Here is a 20,936-nt window from a genome sequence, read left to right as displayed (position 1 = left end):
AGCACACCATTAAAGAAACACTAAATAACACACAAAAAGCAGCAGCTAAGGCTGAATACAAAACAATCAGTGTGACACATCAAACAGCAGATTTTCAAGCAGACTTTATGGACAGTGATGGACTGAGCAAGATGAGTGTAATGCTGAATAGGAATCGAAATACCATGTGAAACATTTTTAATAAATGTGGGTTAACGGAGGTCGGGCCTTTGTCTGGAATGTGCTAAATGTTGCCCGTCAACTGTGGCTGCTCCAAACACTTGTGTGTGATCAGCTCTGCTCTCCAGACAGCCAATGCCAGAATTTCAGCGATGCCCTAACAGACCTAATCTTCCCTGATCCCAGAAAATGAGGCCTGCCGTGTTGGGACCGTAAGCCCTCTAAGCTGTCGTCCTTAGCATTCATTGCTTTTTAATGGACAGTCTGAAGGATTACAATTGAAACTGTTTAAAAGTGACACAATACAGCTATACATAGACAGTTTGAAATACAAAATGGACATACTTGACTTTTCCAAAGTGGCGCAGAAACCATCTCCAAATATAGGAGAAGGAGAAGCCATGAAAAAGGCCAGACCACCGCTTATAAAAAGCTGTCTTGTTAGGGTGAGGGATGTCTGTGGTGTACTGTTGGAACAATTAACAACAGCACAGAACGGGGAGTCTTATCTAAAGGCCCTGAAACACTTGTTGAACCTTGTGGGATTCAAGCATCTTCTCTTCGGTCTGCAGCTCTCAGGTAAGTGCGATGCTATAGTACAACCGATGTTTAAAATTCTGACCAATATCTGTTTAGTCTTGTTAAGTTTTCAGTTTGTCTCCATCATGCAGAGAGACAAAATGAGTGACGCCGAGATGGAGATATTTGGGGTGGCGGCCCCGTACCTCCGCAAATCAGAGCGGGAGAGGATCGCAGCCCAGAATATGCCGTTTGATGCCAAAACAGCCGTCTTTGTGCCCGACCCGAAGCAGGAGTACGTCAAGGGAAAAATCAAAAGCCAAGACGGCTCCAAGGTCACTGTGGAGACTGAGGATGGAAAGGTGGGTGTAGTTTGTACCATTTTCTTTTAGGCCGATAATTACAATTATTACAACAATTATAACATCCCATATCTTTTTCTTTTCTTATTTCTGTCTGCAACTGGATTTTTGAATCCATATTTCAGGTTGTCACAGTGCACCCGGACGACGTCCGGCCAATGAACCCTCCTAAATTTGACAAGATCGAGGACATGGCCCTGCTGACGCATCTCCACGAACCAGCCGTGCTGTTTAACCTCAAGGAACGCTACGCTGCCTGGATGATCTATGTAAGAACAGCAAACATAAAATGAACATAAATTCTATTTCTAAAACAATTAAAAACCAAACCAACACTTTTCAAAATAAAACACATAAAATACTTTATGTGGCAGATATGAGATATAATATTTTGATACATGACCTATTACATTTTCACATTTTATTTTCCTGCTCATTCACAGACCTACTCTGGACTCTTCTGTGTGACTGTGAACCCCTACAAGTGGCTTCCAGTCTACAATCCAGAGGTGGTGGCCGGGTACCGGGGGAAGAAACGCCAGGAGGCCCCCCCCCACATCTTCTCCATCTCTGACAACGCTTATCAATACATGCTCACAGGTATGCTCTCATCATAACATGCCTGACTAATCGCACATTTGAATTATTGAAGGTCTCTTGATATTATTGTAACAGTAGAAGTAGACCAAACTGTCTTTCATTTTTGACATTAAACCAAAATAGTGAAATAACTCACATGTGATGGCAACTAATTAAAAGTTTGATGAATTTGATGATTTTGAAAATAAATCAAGTGTCAAATTTAACAGATTAAAACCTCAAATACAGCTGGAATATAATGAAAAATTGCTATATAATACTATACATGGCAACATTTCTGTTTTAAAGATATAAGAAATTAAAATTCATTATAACTAGACCAAATTGTCTAAAAGGACTGCAATATATGTAATTTGTTCACACTAAAACTAGACCACATTTTGACTAAAATTAGCCTGAAATGACAGAACAACAAAAATGCGACTAAAACTAATTCTGTTCCAATCAGAACAGAAAACAGGTATCAGGGCTTTGATGAAAGTTTGATTTCACACAACAGCATACCTTGATAAATAAAAAAAATAAAATAAATAATAATAATAATATTTACATGATTTTTCATGACTCAATTTAGACCAAGTTTGACTAGACTAATTAAAGTTTATTAAAATAAATCAAAATTAAATGCCAAAATTAACACACATTAAAAGCTCAAATGCAGTTGAAATAAATGAGTGTCCAGCTAAACTCTTTCCTTTCCACAGATCGAGAGAACCAGTCTATCCTGATCACGTAAGTACGACTTAACGTGCTTGCCTACATGTACTGTCATTACTGTATTTCCCATCATTCATTTAAGCACTGTGCTCGTTAGTGGAGAATCTGGTGCCGGGAAGACGGTCAACACAAAACGCGTCATCCAGTATTTTGCAACAATTGCATCATTTGGAGACTCGAGCAAGAAAGAGCAATCTGCTGGCAAAATGCAGGTTCAGTACCTTTATGTCAATTTAACAACAGGTGATCAAAAACAATTTGAAATCATGTGCTGTAAAAACGACTTTGCAAATCACGTTATTTTTTTAAATCCCTTTGCAGGGGACTCTGGAGGATCAAATCATCCAGGCCAACCCTCTGCTGGAAGCTTTCGGGAATGCCAAGACTGTGAGAAACGACAACTCCTCTAGATTTGTGAGTTCAAATTTGATCTATACAGAACTCAAAAGTGCCCCTGATTGCACGTATTATTATTATTATTATTATTATTATTATTGTTGTTGTTGTTGTTGTTGTTGTTGTTGTTGTTGTTGTTGTTGTCGTCGTCGTTGTTGTTGTTATTATTATTGTTATTAATAATAATTTTTAAATCCTGTTAACATCTGTAATCACAAGAAAACAAACGTTTTATTTTGATGTAATGCGATAACTAACTTTTAATTTTGAAATAATATACAATAATGGCTGTTCTCAGCTTCCATGTGTCAGAGCAAGTTTCACTTGTCACATGCTGGAACTCAAACGTCAAACTAAAATAATAATGTAATTACTGTTCTAGGGAAAATTCATCCGCATCCACTTTGGAACAAAGGGGAAATTGGCATCAGCTGACATTGAAACCTGTAAGTTTTCTTCTATCAGTGTCATTCACAGATTTATCCAGATCTACAGCAGTGATATTCCACTGCTATTCAGAGTTTTTCAATATATAGTTTACAAGTTGATGTTTATATTTATATTTATGCTTAGACCTTTTGGAAAAATCCAGGGTGACATTTCAGCTGCCGGCAGAGAGGAGCTATCACATCTTCTATCAGATCTTGTCAAACAAGAAGCCTGATTTAATTGGTAAATATACTTTTAACTTGTGAACTTGATCAGCCCTGAATGATTATGAGAATACTAAAGCTGTAATTAATGCTGCATTCATACAGTTACTGCAGCTTCTGATCCTACACAGAAATATCAATGCTGTCTCTGCTTCATTTCAGAGATGATGCTGATAACCACCAATCCATATGACTATCCTTTCATCAGCCAGGGTGAAATCACTGTGCTGAGCATCAACGATACCGAGGAGCTGATGGCCACAGATGTGAGTGAATGTTATGTACGGAAATATTAAATTAGGACTGGGCATAGTGGTTTAAATCATAAAATGAATAGAAATATGTTTCTGATATGGATATATATAATGATATGGCACTGTATGCAAAATCACATAAAATAATCAGGTTGACTCTGTTCCATGCAATACATCAGACAAAACCTAAAACTGTAAAAACTAATTTTGCTAGCTAACTAAATAAGTTTATTTGTATCGCACAATATCATATAAAGTGATATAAAAACTTAAATTTATGTAAATTGTAAATGTAAATTTTCCATCTTAAAATGTCGAAACAAAAGCAATAGAGCTGTGTATGTTGTGCAGTTATTTCAATCAGGAAACACTAATTTGCTTAACAACTAAACTTTTATTGCCATGTGCAAAGAGAGAAAAAGTGAAAGATATGACAGTATTTGGCGGTTAGACCCCATCATGATGTTATCATATGTGATAAGGGGGTGAGGCTGTGCAAAAATATAGGAACCCCACCCACCCCCCCACCCCCCGGGTCTAGACACTGGCGGTGGTCCTGGAGATAGGAAGAGGAGAAGCTGGAGATCTGGATGTGAAGAGAATGATGATGAGCTCAGCCTGACTGGATAGGAAGACTGGAGATGAAAGGGATGGAGGAGGGTCGCAGCAACTGCACTGAAATGACAGCTGACAACAGGAGAGAGGAGAACAGATTTTAAAGTATGACGGGGACAACTTGATTGGCAGTATGAGATCATGGCGCGATGTGATTGGTTCCTGAGCACCTGAAATCAGCTGATTACGAGGACTGGGGTGAGAGAGGGAGAAAAGAGATAGTCTTCCTGATAGATCTTGCGCTAAGCTTCATTCGTCACATGCAGCATCTCATATATGGTGTTATTTTAGAATACATTTTTATAAAAACATATTTTTATATTAGTTCTGTCTCCAACAGTAATGCATTGGTAGAAACAAACTAAAACTGACGGTACTAATCACAATAGTTCAGCATCTGTGTCTGCTCTGCAGAGCGCCATCGACATCCTGGGGTTTAACATGGAGGAAAAGGTTGGCATCTACAAACTGACCGGTGCTGTGATGCACAACGGGAACATGAAGTTCAAGCAGAAGCAGCGAGAGGAGCAGGCTGAGCCCGACGGCACCGAGGGTAACACTCCTGAGCTGTCACATAACTTTAAATTTAAACCAAGTCATGCTTCAGTCTAACTTTTATACTGTACACTTCTGAGGCCAAGTATGTGCTTTATGATTTGACCTGTACCTCCATAGTGGCAGACAAAGTCGCCTACCTCATGGGTCTGAACTCTGCTGATTTGCTGAAAGCTCTGTGTTACCCTCGAGTCAAGGTTGGGAACGAGTATGTCACAAAAGGGCAAACTCCACAGCAGGTACTGTGTGTTTCTGCGTCTGAAAACGTGTTAACTATGTTCATTCTGATTTAAAAATTCAATTCAAAGGTTATGTTTGTTTACAGGTGAACAATGCCATGGGTGCTTTGTCTAAGGCCGTGTATGAGAAACTGTTCCTGTGGATGGTCACGAGGATCAACCAGCAGCTGGACACCAAACTTCCAAGGCAGCATTTTATTGGCGTCCTGGATATCGCAGGGTTTGAGATATTCGAGGTAAACTGGATTCAACCTCATGAAAAAATCCAACAAATCTTTCCGAAATTGTCTGTATTGATTTAATCTTGTGGCTTATTTCAGATGAACAGCCTGGAGCAGCTGTGCATCAACTTTACAAATGAGAAGCTGCAGCAGTTTTTCAACCACCACATGTTTGTGCTGGAGCAAGAAGAATACAAAAAGGAGGGGATAGCGTGGGAGTTCATTGACTTTGGTATGGACTTGGCAGCCTGCATTGAGCTCATTGAAAAGGTACATTCCCCTAAATATGAATCCAAATATTCATATTAACACTAGATGAGTGTGTTCCAACACTAAACATCTGTCTGTCCTACAGCCTATGGGTATTTTCTCTATTCTGGAAGAGGAGTGCATGTTTCCAAAGGCGACAGACAGCTCCTTCAAGAACAAGCTGTACGACCAACACCTGGGGAAGAACAGCATCTTTCAGAAGCCCAAACCCTCCAAAGGAAAGGCAGAGGCTCATTTCTCTCTGATGCACTACGCCGGCACCGTGGACTACAACATCAGCGGCTGGCTGGAAAAAAACAAAGACCCGCTGAATGACACCGTGGTGCAGCTTTACCAAAAAGCTTCCCTCAAACTACTCTCTCAGCTCTTCGCCACATATGCCTCTGCTGACGGTCGGTTCGCTTTTAAAGGCAGATATCACAAGATATATATAATATTACAGTGAGAATCCATTACATCAGTTACAGTCTTTCTCTTGTGTGTCTGTAGCTGGTGGAAGTAAGAAAAGCTCCAAGAAGAAAGGATCTTCTTTCCAGACAGTTTCTGCACTTTTCAGGGTAATAACCAATAATAAGACAGTGTTATTTTTTTAATTGTAATCATTTATGCATTTCATAATTTTCCCCTGCCTTAAATCTGTCCAAATTTCTGCATGTTAAGTCTTATAAATATTGGTATCTGCATTTTAAACACCCACCATGTGTTACTTTAAATTATTTAATGTAAACTTCATGTCTCCAAATTACCAGTAAGAAATACGTTAGTAACCTTTTGATGTCCTGCAGGAGAACCTGAACAAACTGATGGCCAACCTCCGGTCCACACATCCACACTTTGTAAGATGCATCATCCCAAATGAGACCAAAATACCAGGTAAAAAAAACAACAACAAAGAAACATAGAAAACCTTAATTACTTTTCAATGTGTAGCTAACCCGTTCCCTCCATTTAGGGTCGATGGATCATCATCTGGTCCTGCACCAGCTGCGCTGTAACGGCGTGCTGGAGGGAATCAGGATCTGCAGGAAGGGCTTCCCCAGCAGGATCCTCTATGGAGACTTCAGGCAGAGGTAACACAGCTTGCTTTGTTTCTGCTGAATAAACAGCAGAGTTCACTGGAGTATGAAACTGAACTTCCTGATGCCTCTGTCTGTGACAGGTACAGGATCCTGAATGCCAGCGCGATCCCTGAGGGGCAGTTTATTGACAGCAAGAAGGCTTCAGAGAAACTGCTCTCTTCCATTGATGTGGACCATGCCCAGTATAGATTCGGATACACAAAGGTATTTTTCAGAAACATCTGAGGTAACGTTTTATTTTACAGCTCCTGTATTTTCCAGCTCAATTCCTAGAAACTTTTCTCATAATTTCCTAAACATTGGCTGAAACATTTAGCTGTTAATTACGAGGATATTTCCAAGACAGGCTGACGCAATTTGGTATTAATTAAAAGCGAAATGAAGATAGTGATAATTGCTTCAGTTATTAAGTGCCTGCTAGATATAATATTTCACAAAATGACATCATTATCCATCAGAGTTTCCTAGAAACTTGTTTTGTATTCTTCATGACTTTGAGCTGTGACATTATTAATACTCAGTTACCGGTAAGTATTAATTTAATTGACGTTTATTCTGGTTGCATGCTGCCCTGCAGTTTTCACCTGCACCTTGTGTTTCAAGCTGATGACAGTCAACAAATAAAACACACTGTATGCTATGAAACTTCCCCGACTCAGCAGTTACATTTGCAAACATATTTCTACCTGATGTCAAAGACCAGACCTGTAAATTAAGTAACTCAATCAAGAATGAAGAATTTTTGTTTGTTTTTAAATGAAACTCAGATAGATACTGACATCTGTCTATGAACAGATTGTTTGTTTACCTTCTACACAACGTACCTTTCTTGGAAATATCCCCATAATTAACAGGTAAAGAACGGATAACTTTTTAGGAAATTATGAGGAAAGTTTCCAGGAAATGAGCTGGAAAATACAGGATCTGTAGAATAAAGTGTTATCATGTTCTTAAATGGGGGGACACTCATTGGTATGATGGGGTTTTCAGAGATATCAGCAACAGCAACAGCCTTTTCTGACATGTTTCCAGCTGCTTAGAGATAAACACTAAACCATATATTATGTTATGAAAAACTGAATTGTTCCATAATGTGACATCCATTTATTCATTCCTTCTTTCATTTAAAGGTGAAATGGAGTCCAGAGATTATCCTCTATAAATCCGATGCTAAACCGCCTAAAAGAACTGTATCAGTCTGACCTTCAGTGGAGCATTTTAGATTCGCATCGGCCAAGTCATGCCTGCATTTTAGCACAGAAAACAGTACAGTGTCTAACTCAGTCTAAAAGAATTCAAAAATAGTGAGTAAATAGTTCAGTAAAATCTTCACAACATACAGGTGTTTTTCAAAGCCGGCCTCCTTGGTCTGCTGGAGGAGATGAGGGATGAACGTCTGACTGTGCTGATGACGCGAATCCAGGCTGTGGCCAGAGGTTACGTCACCAGGCTGAGGCTCAAGGAGATGTCGAAGAAAAGGTCTCTGGCACATTCATTTCTTTATCAAAAGAAACAAATATCAGGGGAATTTATGTGAATTTGACTGATTTTACAGCTTCTTTCTTTCTTCTATTGAATTCTATTGATCGTTTTGTTTGTTTACTGTGTAGAGAGTCAATCTTTATCATCCAGTACAACATCCGCTCGTTCATGAATGTGAAAAACTGGCCTTGGATGAGGCTTTTCTTCAAGATAAAGCCTCTGTTACGGAGTGCGGAGGCTGAGAAGGAGATGCAGACCATGAAGGAGGAGTTTGCCCGGCTCAAAGAGGAGTTTGCAAAGTCAGAAGCCAGGAGGAAGGAGCTGGAGGAGAAGATGGTCATGCTCGTCCAGGAGAAAAATGACCTTTACCTTCAAATCCAGGCAGTATGTAAACACCCAAACCCAAGCAGAACAAAGTGGTCCGTGTGTATTGATTTAGTTCTCTCAGATAAAGACATCAGAAGGAAAAAATTCAGAAACCGGAAGATCAATAATGAGGTAAGATAAGAGGAAATGACATTGATGCCTGCAGGGAAATTGGACACTGCAGAAAGAAAATCCATCCAAATCAAAACAAAATCTAAAGACAAACAGAGCAGACAGAGTTATTCAACCCAAACGTGAGTTTTATTAGAACAGCAGTATAGAAAGAAATATACTGTATATATGAAACTATTAAAATAATTTGTATTTGTAAATACATCTTTATTTAGGTCCTTATTAATATTTATAAATAGTTACTACACATAGAAATAAAACATAACTATATTGGCCAAAAAGGTGTAGGCTGAAGGAATAGTTTACTGCACCTGCTCACTGTTCCATAGACAATATAACATTAACATATACTACTAAACATTTCATGACTCAGCAATACTCACTACTAGCCAACACATAGTCAGAGAAAATAAAAACAAGTAGAAGCAATAATGGAAAGAAACTTTCCATCACTAGGATTAGACCATACTATCAAACAAAAACTGAGCAAGAAGCAAGATTATGAGCTCCTGTGTGTCATATATACAGAGACCAAAAGAAAAAAAACCTTTCACTACTGATTATGCAATGATAATGATCATATCTCGGTTTTATATTCATCTAACACCATATTTTTAAACCTTTTTTTAAATTTGCTAAGTGAACTACACATTCTTAACTCATTGTCACAACCTATCTGCAGGTTTACCCCTTTGACAGATATGCATCTTCTTTTTATTCTTCTTGCTCCTGTTTTTTAAATATACCTATTCTATTTTTCTGATTTCAAAATATGTAAAAATATGTGTGTAAAGATATACTGTATATAAAAAAGTGTAAAGATATTTAACAATATATAAAGATTAAAATACGTATTGTGATATATTAGAGTTTGTTCAATAGTCCAAACAAGACAAACTAATAAGAAAATGTAAAAAGAAACAAACAAGGAAATATAAGAACATGAAAAAAAATATAAAGAAAAGTATATGAATAAAGTAAAGATGTCAAAATGTGTAGATGTCTTACAAAGATACATAACAATGGAACCCATAATATGGAACAATGATGTAGTAGCAAGATGAAAAAGCTGAAAACAAAATTAAAGAAGAATAATAAAATAGTCTACAGCTGAATAATCCACCTTCACTGCACTTGAATAACGCACCACTGTGTCCCTATCCTTCAGGAAAGGGAGAACTTGTGCGATGCTGAGGAGCGCTGTGAAGGTTTGATAAAGAGCAAGATCCACCTGGAGGCCAAAGTCAAGGAGTTCTCTGAAAGAATGGAGGAAGAGGAGGAGATCAATGCTGAAATCACTTCTAAGAAGAGGAAGCTTGAGGACGAGTGTTCGGAGCTCAAAAGAGACATAGACGACCTGGAGCTCACCATCGCCAAGGTGGAGAAGGAGAAGTACGCCACAGAGAACAAGGTGCACTACGCTGTGTCAAAACAGGTTTTGATTTGAGAAGTTGAAGCTTTACGTGATGTACTTTGGATAAAAGCATCTGCCAAATGAGTAAATGTAAGTATATTAACGTGCTAGTGAAAAAGATGCTTCTCTCCTTAGGTTAAGAATTTGGTGGAGGAGCTAACTACTCTTGAGGAAAATCTGCTTAAGTCCTCGAAGGAGATCAAAGCTTTGCAGGAGGTGCACCAGCAGACTTTAGATGACCTCCAGGCTGAGGAGGATAAAGTCAACTCTCTAATGAAGACGAAGATCAAGTTGGAGCAACAGGTTGATGATGTAAGTGTAGAAATACAAAGTAATTCTTAATCCAGTTAATGACTTTAAAGGTCCTGTATTTTACACTTCTCCTATGTTTTATTTGAAGTGTTGATCCATAAGAAGATATATTTGTGGTACCAAAAGTACCAAAAACCATCTCAGTGGAGTTTTACATTTCGTCTCTCAGGCTTCTCTTTGGAGTTCTAGTAACAACAGGTCAGTCAGCCTATCAGAAAGGAGGAGACTCTGAATCTCTCCCTCTGATTCTGACTGTTTACTGGGTGATCTAATAAAATTTTCAGATTTCAAACACTCAGAGAAACCAAATGCTGCAAGGTTGGATGGTGGGTCCATGGGTCCAAGGTGGGCTTGGGACGTGGCTGAGGTGACTGCTTTGTTGTGACATCACAAAGTTACAGAAGTCCTGATGGCTGGTTTTAAGGCTCAGTTTCTGAATAAAGGCCGTGTACATTTCTCTGTGGACTGAGCGCTTTGATACTTTCACAGTATTAATGTAGAACTAAGACCTGCTTTATAATCAAACAACACATGGACATCTACCTTTATACAATATGGGACCTTTAAAATAAGATTTGCATGGTTTCCCTGATTTGGTTTCTGATGTGAGCGTCTCTTGCAGCTGGAGGGCTCTCTGGAGCAAGAGAAGAAGGTGCGTGCAGACTTGGAGAGATCCAGAAGAAAACTAGAGGGGGATCTGAAACTGTCCCAGGAAACCATCATGGACCTGGAGAATGAACGACAGCAGATGGAAGAAAGACTGAAAAAGTATTTTGTTGATTTATTATTCAGGACCATAAATCCCAAAACACAAAGTGGATACCCTTAGGTCTAATTACTAAAGACTAACTACTGTTAGACTCAATAGGGTACAGGTTCGCACAGGGAAGAATATGAAATATATTACAGCAATAATGATGATGATAATGAAGGAGGATGTTTGTTTCACAGTGCTTCTGTATAAAAACCAGCATTTTAATATTGATTGTTCACCTGAACAGCAATTGTCAATCATAGATTGCGTTACATCTGCCAGACACATAAGTTATTCCTCATCTTAAAAGCCTTTTATCCTGTAACATTAAAAATGAATAGATATTGTTTGAAATAGAAACAAGTGTGCAAGCTAAGAAGCTAAACAGGGTTATAAGGTTTCCTTATCATATAATAAAACTGGGACAGTTGTCATTTCATTCAGCAAAATGATGGTCACCAGCTACTACTAGCAGAGGTCTGCTTTTGTCTCCCTCTGTCTGAAATCAAAGACATATTGTTTCAAAAAGTACTTTGAATGTTGATGATAAATCTGCCGCCATTATCAATGTAAACTGCAAAGACTGAAAAGCATAGCAAGAATAAAAAATAGGAGCGAGGGGTGTCGTCTGCATTAATACAGAAAATTCATCTCTTTTCAGAAAAGACTTTGAAATTAGCAGCCTGCAGTGCAAAATTGATGATGAGCAAGCCCTTGGCACTCAGCTACAAAAGAAGATTAAAGAGCTTCAGGTATGATTTATCACAAGAGTGCTGCAGTATTTAAACACACCTCCTGTAATGTCTCAACAACCCCCTTTCTGTATAAGTGAATATAATTTCCCTGCAGGCTCGCACTGAGGAACTGGAAGAGGAAATCGAGGCCGAGCGCTCTGCTCGAGCCAAAGTGGAGAAGCAGAGGTCTGATCTGTCCAGAGAGCTGGAGGAGATCAGTGAGAGGCTGGAGGAGGCCGGAGGAGCCACCGCCGCCCAGGCTGAGCTGAACAAGAAGCGTGACGCCGAGTTCCAGAGGCTGCGTCGGGATCTGGAAGAGTCCACCCTGCAGCACGAATCCATCGCTGCAACTTTACGCAAGAAGCAGGCTGACAGCGTCGCCGAGCTCAGCGACCAGATCGACAACCTCCAAAGAGTGAAGCAGAAACTGGAGAAGGAGAAGAGCGAGCTGAAGATGGAGGCCGACGACATGGCAAGCAGCGTGGAGAGTGTCTTGAAAAGCAAGGTAATAGACTTTCTGTAGGGATGTAAACACGTTTTGTTTTGTTTTGCCACCTGGCTGATAGTAACCAGTGCTCTGTATCTCAGGCTAATCTGGAGAAACTGTGCAGGAGCCTTGAAGACCAAATTACTGAATACAAGACCAAAGCAGAAGAAGCCCAGAGGTCTCTGAGTGACTACACCACCGTCAGTGCTCGTCTACAAACACAGAATGGTAGGTTTCAGATATTAAAAACTGAAAAAATAAAGAAATAAATGCAAAAGAACATTTTTAGATTGACAGAAAAGTCAATTAACTTCTTCTTTTTCCTGAAATAGGTGAGCTCACACGTCTGCTGGAGGAGAAAGAGACCGCTCTGTCCCAGCTGACCAGAGGGAAATCTGTGGGGAGTCAACAAATCGAGGAACTAAAGAGGCTCTTGGATGAGGAAGTTAAGGTCTGAAACAAACAATAAAGCCTGATACACAGTCTGTTGCAGTCACAACAATGATTTATAACTGCAAAAGGGCTGCAATTAATTGTTTCTTTGGTTATGAATTGATCTTTTACCGATTACTTGTTTGGTCTATAACATGTCAGAAAAACAGTGAAAGATATGGACCACGATTTCCCAGAGATCACTTGTGCTTCTTTGGTCTGATCAACAGAGAGCTAAAGACGTCAAGTTTACAATAACATAAAAGTCAGTTGATCGATCAACAATTTATTAAATAATTGTTTTGCCAGTAACCTTCACTACACACAGTAGCAGCACATCATTTCAGAAAAAGTTGAAACCAAGAAATCCTGCTGTGATGTAAGTAAATTGTACACTACATGCTAATCATGCTAATGCTACTTTATCGGCCAGGGTGAATGCTTGTTATTGTTTTAGGCAGAGGTGCAACGATTAGGCCATTAGTTGAGCAGTCGATGGACAGATAATTAATCTGCAAGCTAATGATCAATTACTCGATTAAGTATTTTTTTAAAGCAAAAATATGAAACGTCCCCAGCTTCTCCAAAGAGAGAATTTGATGCTTTTCTTTACCGTGGTCTGAGGGAAGTGATTGCTTGACAAAACAAGCAATTAGCAGAACTCACCCTCATAACCCTGTTGTCTAACATCTTAAAGGCCAAATGATCAACTGATTATTCAAAAAATCCTCAGCACATCAATCAGAAGTGAAAACAATTTAGTGTTAGCTGTTGCCATAAAGCGCATTGTGTGTATCCCTGAGGTATAATATACACCGTTAGTGGATTTCCTACCTGAAACAGCAGATTTCTTTGAATATTTTAAATCGTGCACTTTTAACAACCATGTTAACGAGCTTGCAGTCTTCTTCCTCTGTGCTTTTCTTGGCGTAATGCTCCACTTCTCAGCACCAACTTATCGGGAATAGACTCTCACTGATGGCAGGGCTGTGTGTTGTATCACCGGCACACTTGGAAACAAAATGGAAATCCACTCATAATTACATTTTTACATTTTGGTTAAGGCAGCTGTTACTCTGGGAATAAACCACTTTGATGTATATGTTTTTGCTTTTGTCAGGCTAAAAACGCCCTGGCTCACGGTTTGCAGTCGTCTCGTCATGACTGCGAGCTGCTCAGAGAGCAGTATGAAGAGGAGCAGGAGGCCAAAGCTGAGCTGCAGCGCTGCCTGTCCAAGGCCAACAGCGACGTGGCTCAGTGGAGAACAAAATACGAGACCGACGCCATCCAACGCACCGAGGAGCTGGAAGAGGCCAAGTAGGAGCTGGGCGGTGTATCTTTCAAGTCAGTGCTGATTGATTCCTTATGCTTTAACACAATTCATCTGTGGTTCAAAGGAAGAAGCTGGCCGTGCGGCTGCAGGAGTCGGAGGAGATGACAGAAGCAGCAAATGTCAAATGTGCATCACTGGAGAAAACCAAGCAGAGGCTGCAGGCTGAAGTCGAGGATCTCATGGTTGAGCTGGAGAGGTCAAACGCAGCCAACGCCACCTTGGACAAGAAACAGAGGAACTTTGACAAGGTATTCCTCTTCCTGCCTTTTGTCTCTCCTCAGAAACAAGCTAGACTGGCTACACATGTTTTCTTTCTTCCTCTGGCAGGTTCTGGCTGAATGGAAACAGAAATATGAGGAGGGTCAGTCAGATCTGGAAGTCTCCCAGAGAGAGTCCAGACTGCTGAGTACAGAACTCTTCAAGTTGAAGAACTCCTACGAAGAAGCTCTGGATCACCTGGAGAACATGAAGAGAGAGAATAAAAATCTCCAACGTGAGAGCTCTGCTGGAAACAGATCTTTCTTTTTTGGGGGTACTGAGAAGCTGTGGTGATTGTTCTGTTTATTAACATAAATGTTTTTCTGCACATTTCATAGAGGAGATCACAGATATCACAGAGCAAGTTGGGCAGTCTGCTAAAACCATCCATGAGCTGGAGAAAGCTGCAAAGCAAACTGAACAGGAGAAGAGAGACACCCAGGCAGCTCTTGAGGAAGTAGAGGTTCGTATTACGTCCTGAAACGACAATAAACCCTCCAATATCAACAAAATAACCACAACCCTAAGTGTTTATTTCTCTCCCTGTAGTCTTCCCTGGAACACGAGGAGGCCAAAATCCTGCATCTCCAACTGGAGCTGAACCAGATCAAGTCAGAAGTGGACAGAAAGGTGGCGGAGAAGGACGAAGAAATCGACCACCTCAAGAGGAATCACCAGAGGACCGTGGACACCCTGCAGAGCACGCTGGACGCCGAGACCCGCAGCAGAAATGATGCTATCCGGACGAAGAAGAAGATGGAGGGAGATCTGAATGAGATGGAAATCCAGCTGGGTCACGCCAACCGGCAGGCAGCCGAGGCCGCCAAACAGCTGAGGAACCTGCAGACTCAGCTGAAGGTTTGTGAATGCGTTGGTAAGAAAAATGTTTCCACAAAGGGGCTGCTGATGGTGCTTTTAAATCCTCAAATTCTGGCTTTCTGTCTCAGGACACTCAGGTCCATTTAGATGAAGCGCTCCACAGTCAGGAGGACTTAAAGGAGCAACTCGCCATTGTGGAGCGCCGCAATAATCTGATGATGGCAGAGAACGAGGAGATCAGGGCGGCGCTGGAGCAATCTGAGAGAAGCCGCAAGCTGGCCGAGCAGGAACTGATCGACGCCAGCGAGAGGATTCAGCTGCTGCACTCTCAGGTCAGGAGACGTTATTTAGGACAGGAAAGGAAAGGACAGGGCAATTTTACAACAGGAGAGTACAGAAGGTGTCAGAAACAAGGTGCCAGAAGTGCTTGTCGGAGGGTCGAACAGTGTATGAAACCCCTCACCCCACACCTCTCTCACATCCTTCTATCTCACTTTTTATTCTCTACTTAACTGTTTCTGTCACTTTTCATGTGAACAACTAAGTGCGACACCATCAAAGAGAGACTGTCTGAAAATGTGCATCATTATCCCCAAACCTCTACACCATCCAACCTGCTAGTGTAGTTGTTCTGAACAGCTATAAACACTTCAGACATGGTTGGACGATCCCATAAGCAAATGTTATATACTGTGTGTAGATATATTGAATTTCCATATGGAAATCCAATATATATTTAATATTTTCATATATATTATGTAAATATAAACAGTATATCCATCCCAAAGCCTGCCAACATATGTTGATATTATATAGAGTGGGTTCCACAAGTCTGAGACCACTCTCCCAGAATGGGAAGAAAGACATGTTTCAATGCAGGAGAAAACTTCACACATCTATTTTGTGAGGCAGGTGCGTTGGAACAGCATGAGTGGATCCAAAATGGCAGTCAAAAAATCCCGCACACTGTCTCAGTCTGTCACAGTGTACTGGATTTTTTTAATTGCTGAGATAGAGATGTTTAAAATGAATGAGAAACTTATAAGAAAAACATACAAGCATATTGAACATTTATATCTTGTTTCAATAAACTTGCATATATTAATTAAATATATTTTGTAAACATATATGGTCGCAACATGTTATACCATATAAATATTCATCATATAGATAGATACTTTATTTATGTTTATACTTTAACACTCGAACATGCCAGTCAGAGCACTTACTATGAACTTTTAGTTCCCTTCTTTACCTGATCTCTTTCACTTGTTAAATAGATGTATCACCTACTACTTACACCAAGGTCTCCGACTGCACTGAAGCTTTAGTCATGTACTTGTAAGTTGCTTTGGATAAAAGCATCTTCCAAATGAGTAAATGTAAGATATTTGAATATATGTACATACAACATATGAACAGATGAACTAGTTCAGCCCCAGAAAAAGACACTGTCGTGCAATATGGGCAGTGTGGGATCCAGTTAAAGCTTAGGAACTCAAAATCAGGACATTGTGGATATTCTTTTGATTATCAGTCTCTTGCAAGTCCGCCAACTTTCTGGAGGACCCAATACAGAAACTTGGATATTGATCCCATTCTGTCTAACTTAGATACACTGCAAGAATACACTCTGTCATGTTTATTCATGATGTGGGAGATCTGCCAGACGAGCTAGTTCTTTTCAGACATACCTGGATATCTTAGATATCAGACAGCGGCTTCTTTACACCACTTTTTTGCACTCAGGAAATGGTCAGAGGTTGTTTACTGTCATTTTTTTTTTTTTATGGATTCGCGACTCACTTGCTAATAATGCTGTGTGGTTCTAGCCTTTGTTCAGCTTGAGTCATCTATACTTTCTCTTGGAGGACTCTCTTAGAGTTGAGAATGGACATGTGCACATGACACATCGTGATCATGAACCTAGATACGTTGTTTACACAAATTAAGAAATACATCTAGTTTATTTAGGTTCATAAACGCCATAGTGGGCTTTGTCAGAAAAAGATTTTCATCTGCAAAAACATAAATGGCATCCTCCACAGAGCCCTATCATAAGAGGTATGCTAGCACTAGCATGTAAAACTACTTACAGATATAACTTTCATCGTAGTTAAGTATGGATTGTGAAATTTGTATCATATCTGTACATATCTTTATATATCTGTAAGCAAATAATTCTTTTTCTTTTTCTTATTTGACCTTGGTACTAATCCACTTCAACTTTGAATTAACACCTTATATTTAAATGTTATGTATTGATCAGAACACCAGCCTCCTAAACACTAAGAAGAAGATGGACTCTGATTTAGCTCAGCTGCAGTCAGAGATGGAGGACACTGTCCAGGAGGCGAGGAATGCAGATGAGAAGGCCAAGAAAGCTATCATGGACGTAAGTTTAACTGAGCATTTGCTGGACTTTGAGGTTGTGTAGATTTAAATTTCGCACTGAGAACCCATTTGCATTCAGGCAGCCATGATGGCTGAGGAGCTGAAGAAAGAGCAGGACACCAGCGCCCACCTGGAGAGGATGAAGAAGAACCTGGAGGCCACGGTGAAAGACCTGCAGCAGCGCCTGGATGAGGCAGAGCAGATAGCTCTGAAGGGAGGGAAGAAGGAGCTTCAGAAACTGGAAACCAGGGTATGAATCAAGACAGGACAAAAGCCATTCTGTAGAGTAGGAGAAGAATGAAAAGTAATTTAAACCTAGAATATCTTTAAGGTCCGAGACCTGGAAAATGAACTGGAGGCAGAACAGAAACGCAGCGGCGAGGCGATGAAAGGTGTGCGGAAATATGAAAGAAAAATCAAAGAGCTCACTTATCAGGTAAGAGGTATATGATCCGGTTATATAACTGTGTATTTCGTAAGTTCTGATGTGACTGCTCGAAGCTGAATGCATATGCAAAGTGAGACGTGAGAGTAAAACCTCAAATGTTTCATTTTAGGGTGAGGAGGAGAAGAAGAACGTGGCCCGACTCCAGGATCTGGTCAACAAACTGCAGCTGAAATTGAAAGCATATAAGAGGCAGTGTGAGGAGGCGGTGAGTAAAAATATGTGAATATTATGTGAACTGTTGCTGGCATGATGTGTACCTTGAAGAAAAAAAAGTCTCCTTCCCTATGTTGTTTTCTGTGACGCACAGGAGGAACAAACCAGCATCCACTTGGCCAAATTTCGGAAGGTGCAGCATGAGCTGGAGGAAGCTGAGGAGCGAGCTGATATCGCAGAGTCCCAGCTGAATAAATTACGGGCCAAGAGCCGTGATGTGGTTGGTAAAGGGGAATAGAAAAACACACTGGTACCATCCACTTTAGTAAAGATACCATTGTCTTCTGAAAACCATGTACCTCCACTTTCAGCTGGTGCATTGGAATTATGTTTTCAAGTATTCCGTCTCATTCTCGTGAAGGCGATACCTCAGTAACACCTCGAGGGAATTAGTTAGAATTTGGCACAAACGTCCACTTGGACTCAAAGATGAACTGATTCGATTTTGGTGGTGAAAGGTTCATTTGTTCATTAACTGCAACTGGACTGGTTGGCAGAGGCATACAACAGGCAGTAATTCTAGTTTAGTTGTGTTTTTTTCTTAAAGGGAAATTCAATTTGTCTGTAAAAATCAAAGTCACCAAACGTGGAAATACATGGTTTTCTTTGGACAGCGATAGGGATTTGGTCAAAAGAGTTTCATGTTATTATATTATGTTGTTTGATCATGGGATGGCAGTGGAATAAACCATAGTGAAAGTGTAATACACAAACCTGACACAACGCTAAAGTATCATAAATCTTTATGTATTCAGCTTAATGGAATCACAGTTTTATATTATTACACATTGAAGGGATTCAACTGAGTTTATACATGGTGGACATGTAGAGTTCTACTCAGTCTGTGAAAACAGCTGTATAATGTCTTCTGTGGCTCTGGGAAGAGCGTAGTGTTAACTGAAAGCCTGGTTACAAACTGGGAATGTGGAGTGGGTCTTTACCAAACTGTAAAGGTCCAAGGAAAGATGTGACCAAGGTGCATTATAGTAAATGTAGGATGCAGTCTTTTTGGATCTTGACCCATATTAGAGACGCAAAAACCTGCAGAACCATGGACCGCTTCACAAAGGAAGGAAAGAGAGAGAGTGACTTCATTAAGCTGTTTCTGCCTCTAATACCAAAAACAACAAGGAAAAATAAAAAGCTTATTACTCAGTGAGAAATTTAGGCCAGTTTCTAGTTTCATAAGTAATTTATTTCATAATTAATTTATCATTGTGTGGAAAGATTGTTGTGGGAGGGTGATTTCTACATTTATTCTAGTCCAAAATCTTGTTTTTGTGGCTGAAATAAAGAAGACACCTGCTTCAGAGAGGTGTGTGATTTGCAGTGCAGTAGAGTCTTCAGCACATGCTGACTGACAGAACACTAGGAGGCCTCTGAATCTGAATCTGAATGCACTGGCACTGGTGCATTGATCTGACACCAAATCCACACACAGTCATTACGTATAGTTGCACAAAACAACACATGAAAGTAGCTTGTGAGCCATGATAAATAAAAAATATCCTGCACATGTCGCATCAATCATGTTACTGACAGACGACGGCAGAGCTACACATATATGACAAGACACTAGATTTTGATGTGATGTTGTGTATTTCTTTATCATTCATTGCAGCACTAGAAATACTACTGGTTATTTACAGTTTTTGAGACGCAACTATTTTTCTAACCATTTTTTTTGTTGTTGCATTTCCTGGAGACAAGATTCTGTGATATAACAGACAATATTTACACACGATCTATGGACAGATTTATTTCTCACCAGAGTTGGAAACATTTGATCAGTTTAAACTAAAGATTTTGAACTGAAATCAGAAGAATATCTCACATATAAACAGGATCTGGTCGCCGTTCTGTGTGGTTAATCCTGGGATCAGTGTAGACTGAGCTAAGTAAACAGTGGCCGCTCAACATGTTCCAGGAATAGTGTCTATGCTGCAGTTATTTATGCACTGACCTGAACTCAAATTTGATGAAAGTCTGTGTAACTGTGAAGCACTGTGAAATCAGACTGAACTTAATGATTAATGAATAATCTCTCATTGATCCTTGCTGCAGTCCAAACACATTTAATCCTAAGAAGGACCCAGACTTCAGTCAGTGGTAAAATCAGAGAAGGTTCTTATCCCATTCCAAAGAAAAAAAACAATACTCTTCAATTTCTTCCTTATTAGCTTGTTACAAATTCTTCACAGGCTGAAATGGATAAGAACTAATTCACCCTGCACCAATTGTCTGGTCTTGCTACCTGCAGTAGAAGTTGACCGCCAAAAGATGGAGACACTTTATTCACATTCAACATTATTCATCAACTGTTGTTTACTCCCTGGAACCAATAAAGGCCATAACATCTAATGTTTATTTCCCATGAGATGCTGGTTTATTCATTCACCCACATTCACAGACTGAATCTGTCAAGTATCTTTATTTTATCTTCTCAGAACAAAAAGGAAAAAAAACATGACTGCAAAAGATATGTCTGCAATAATACTACTCCAGCTGTGAGATATTCAGGGGTGAAAGAAGTTACTCAGATCCTTTCCTTAAATAAAAGTTGAAATATCAAACGTAAAAGTATTAGGTATTGTCAGAAATGTGTTTTTATCACTAACAAATACATATAAGAGCATTTTAATGATGCAGTTCTGTCAAAATGGAGCCAATTTTGTATATGCTGCTGGTAGATTAGTAGTAGTGCAGCATCACAACATAT

At 39.8% G+C, this 20,936-nt stretch overlaps 1 protein-coding gene across 1 annotated transcript; it reads left to right on the top strand.

Moving 5' to 3' along the window:
• Window positions 1-833: 833 nt before the first annotated feature.
• Window positions 834-19,527, top strand: LOC111655532 (myosin-2-like). Its single transcript, XM_087174158.1, has 38 exons — window positions 834-1,053; window positions 1,176-1,309; window positions 1,484-1,640; window positions 2,345-2,372; window positions 2,455-2,569; window positions 2,679-2,771; window positions 3,136-3,199; window positions 3,327-3,425; window positions 3,569-3,672; window positions 4,690-4,828; window positions 4,951-5,069; window positions 5,156-5,305; window positions 5,390-5,560; window positions 5,646-5,952; window positions 6,050-6,117; window positions 6,346-6,433; window positions 6,513-6,630; window positions 6,720-6,843; window positions 7,982-8,118; window positions 8,250-8,505; window positions 9,788-10,030; window positions 10,169-10,345; window positions 10,968-11,113; window positions 11,761-11,851; window positions 11,949-12,338; window positions 12,422-12,548; window positions 12,653-12,771; window positions 13,873-14,069; window positions 14,150-14,333; window positions 14,413-14,578; window positions 14,682-14,806; window positions 14,893-15,201; window positions 15,291-15,494; window positions 17,432-17,557; window positions 17,636-17,806; window positions 17,888-17,992; window positions 18,114-18,209; window positions 18,312-19,527. Exons 1-38 carry the CDS (start codon window positions 840-842, stop codon window positions 18,453-18,455), a joined length of 5,805 nt encoding a protein of 1,934 aa, XP_087030284.1. The 5' UTR covers window positions 834-839; the 3' UTR covers window positions 18,456-19,527.
• The last annotated feature ends 1,409 nt before the right edge of the window (window positions 19,528-20,936 follow it).

This window comes from Seriola lalandi, unplaced genomic scaffold (genome assembly GCF_002814215.2).
Source record: "Seriola lalandi dorsalis isolate HSWRI2012SDOR001 ecotype SW California unplaced genomic scaffold, Sedor1 jcf7180002054322, whole genome shotgun sequence".
In the NCBI taxonomy this organism is placed as follows: domain Eukaryota; kingdom Metazoa; phylum Chordata; class Actinopteri; order Carangiformes; family Carangidae; genus Seriola; species Seriola lalandi.
Note: the sequence above shows the minus strand (reverse complement) of the source record. Positions and strands in the feature narration are given on the sequence as shown.

Bases quoted from the DNA above. Each gene is read 5' to 3' on its own strand.
- LOC111655532 (XM_087174158.1), top strand. From the start codon at position 840: ATGAGTGACGCCGAGATGGAGATATTTGGGGTGGCGGCCCCGTACCTC. The intron at 6,631-6,719 runs GTAACACAGCTT...TGTCTGTGACAG, and splicing joins TATGGAGACTTCAGGCAGAG to GTACAGGATCCTGAATGCCA. The intron at 12,549-12,652 runs GTAGGTTTCAGA...TTCCTGAAATAG, and splicing joins TCGTCTACAAACACAGAATG to GTGAGCTCACACGTCTGCTG.